Source organism: Rhincodon typus, chromosome 36, assembly GCF_021869965.1.
Source record: "Rhincodon typus isolate 14 chromosome 36, sRhiTyp1.1, whole genome shotgun sequence".
NCBI classification, from domain to species: domain Eukaryota; kingdom Metazoa; phylum Chordata; class Chondrichthyes; order Orectolobiformes; family Rhincodontidae; genus Rhincodon; species Rhincodon typus.
In genome coordinates, this window is record NC_063367.1 from 22,525,245 (window position 1) to 22,527,599 (window position 2,355).

At 41.9% G+C, this 2,355-nt stretch overlaps 1 protein-coding gene across 1 annotated transcript; it reads left to right on the plus strand.

The window, feature by feature from the left end:
• Positions 1–2,001, plus strand: LOC125480988 (Bardet-Biedl syndrome 4 protein-like). Its single transcript, XM_048617065.1, has 4 exons — positions 1–13; positions 1,085–1,196; positions 1,608–1,680; positions 1,927–2,001. The coding sequence occupies exons 1-4, from the start codon at positions 1–3 to the stop codon at positions 1,999–2,001; spliced, it is 273 nt and encodes a 90-aa protein (XP_048473022.1).
• Positions 2,002–2,355: the final 354 nt, after the last annotated feature.

Below are 2,355 nucleotides of genomic sequence, written 5' to 3' on the forward strand. Positions count from 1 at the left end.
ATGCAGCATTCAGGTGAGATGACCCTGACCAAGAAATCCAGACATGATCTCCGCAAAGCCATCAGGATGCCAAGAGGCAGTACTGGACCAAGTTAGAGGCCCAAACCTACCAAACAGACTCCCGCCACCAATGGCAAGACCTAAACAACATTACGGGAGCAAGATAGCAGACAAAAACACATCCCTCCCTGACGTGCACAATGCTTTCTATGCTCGGTTTCAGCAGAATGCCAGCGACGTAGGGACATCTGCCCTGACAGCCCCAGACATACCTGATCCCTTGGTCACCACTGCAGATGTCAGATCAGCGTTCCTGGGAGTCAACCTAAGGAAAGCAAGGGGCCTGTACGGTGTCCCCAGCCGAGCACTCAGATCCTGTGCAGATCCACTGGCAGAGGTATTCACCGACATCCTACAATCTCCATCCTACAATCCGAAGTCCCCACGTGCTTCAAGAAGACCATCATCCCCATACCTAAGAAAGCCATGCAACGTGCGGTAATGACTACCGTCCAGTGGCTCTGACCTCCATAATCATGAAGTTCTTCAAGAGGCTGGTCATGGCCCACATCAACCCCAATCTCCCAGCCTGCCTCGATCCCCTAAAACTTGCCTACCGACATAACAGCTGTACAGGATGTTAACCGTGTCCTCCATGGTTTGGACTGGAGTTAGGTGCAGGCCAGACTGCATGGTTGATGGTAGCTTAGGTTCCCTGAAAATGATTAATCAATCAAGGCAAACCTCTTGACAGCCAAGCAGCATTTGTGGTCAAAGTCTGTCATCACTGTCCTCAGATGAACATATTTATTGAATTTCTCAGTTTACTATGATTTGTTAGGAATTTTCCACTGCTGAAGAAAATGTCTTCAAGTAATTATTCTTGATTCAACTCAAAATGTTTTACTGGTTCTTTGGCTGCTAATTAAATTAAGACAAACTGTACCCAGTTGGTCACTCAGTACCTTGTATAGAGTATTCATCCCTATATTTATAAGCAACCCTGGGGGTCGTTGTGAGCAGCTAATATGTTGCACAGAAATCCTGCTGTGATTTTTCAAGTAATGTCTTCACTCCGTTTCAGCTCTGATATTTCGTTTGGAAGGAAAAATTCAAGAGTCTCTTGAGCTCTTTCAGACCTGTGCAATTCTAAATCCTCAGAATGTGGACAACCTGAAACAGGTGGCTCGATCACTGTAAGTATTCATGTGTGTATGTAGGAAAACTACTGAGTAAAGGCAAATCTGGCCTGCATATAAAAGGCACTAGATATGATTGTGCTGCCTACAGTTTAATTTGCAAACTTTAGGCATGACTTCCCAGCTTCCATCCTACTATGTAGGACTACCCTTCTTATCCAGCCCTGAAATCATTAGCACTTTAGTTCCGTATACTCCCTGCACCTTGCTACCCTGGACCTCTCTAACTTTTGACCATTGTGTCAATCTCCTAGCCTCTTCTTTTACCAACTGCTTTCAATGTATGCCTCTGTGTCATGCATCTGGGTTATCTTAATGCAGCAAAGGTCTTCTGGGAATTTAAGTTAGTGACTGTACAGACCCATTCCCAGTGGAAATTAATACCTGAATATTCTATTCTTTTGTTAGGTTTCTGCTTGGGAAACACAAAGCAGCAATTGAAGTTTACAGCGAAGCTGCAAAATTAAATGATAAGGATTGGGTAGGTTATATTAGCAAACTGGTATTAATCAGCTTGTGGAAAAAATGTGATCTGTTGATGATGAATGAGCATGATGCAGTTCAGTGTTGGTAGGAACCAGGAGACGGAATCAATTAGTTATTTGCATGGAAATGATTTTGTGATTGATGTGTTCCAAGTTATGAAACAGTAAGAGAATGGGAAAGGTTTTTTTCGCTCCATTCTTTTTCATATGATTTGATTTCTGTTCTAATTGCATCCATTTAGGAAATCAGCCACAATCTCGGTGTCTGCTTCATGCATTTGAAGAATTTTGAGAAGGTAACTGGAGATGACTCATAGCTGCTTAAAAGTTCTTTTTGCCAAAAAAAATTATTGGAATGAATCATTTTGTACTCAAGATGACTGCTGTTAGAGCAAGGAATAGAATTTTCCTTTATAGTATTAAACACTTGGAAGAAGTTAAATTTTGATTAGATAGAGAAAGAAAAACTCCCTCAATATTGTCCCCATAAAACACTCCCAGGACATGTATAGCATAGGGTTAGTTACAGATTAAAGTTTTCTCTACTCTATCCAAATTAAGCATTTTCAGGGTAGGTACAGCATGGGATCAGATACAGAATAAAACTCTTTTCCATTATCTTGGTCTAGAGGTTTATAAACCCTATGGGTTAGAGGGCTGAAGCATAACTT

Coding starts and splice junctions, on each gene's coding strand:
- LOC125480988 (XM_048617065.1), top strand. Junction 1,197..1,607: donor AAACAGGTGGCTCGATCACT/GTAAGTATTCAT, acceptor TTCTTTTGTTAG/GTTTCTGCTTGGGAAACACA. Junction 1,681..1,926: donor AATTAAATGATAAGGATTGG/GTAGGTTATATT, acceptor GCATCCATTTAG/GAAATCAGCCACAATCTCGG.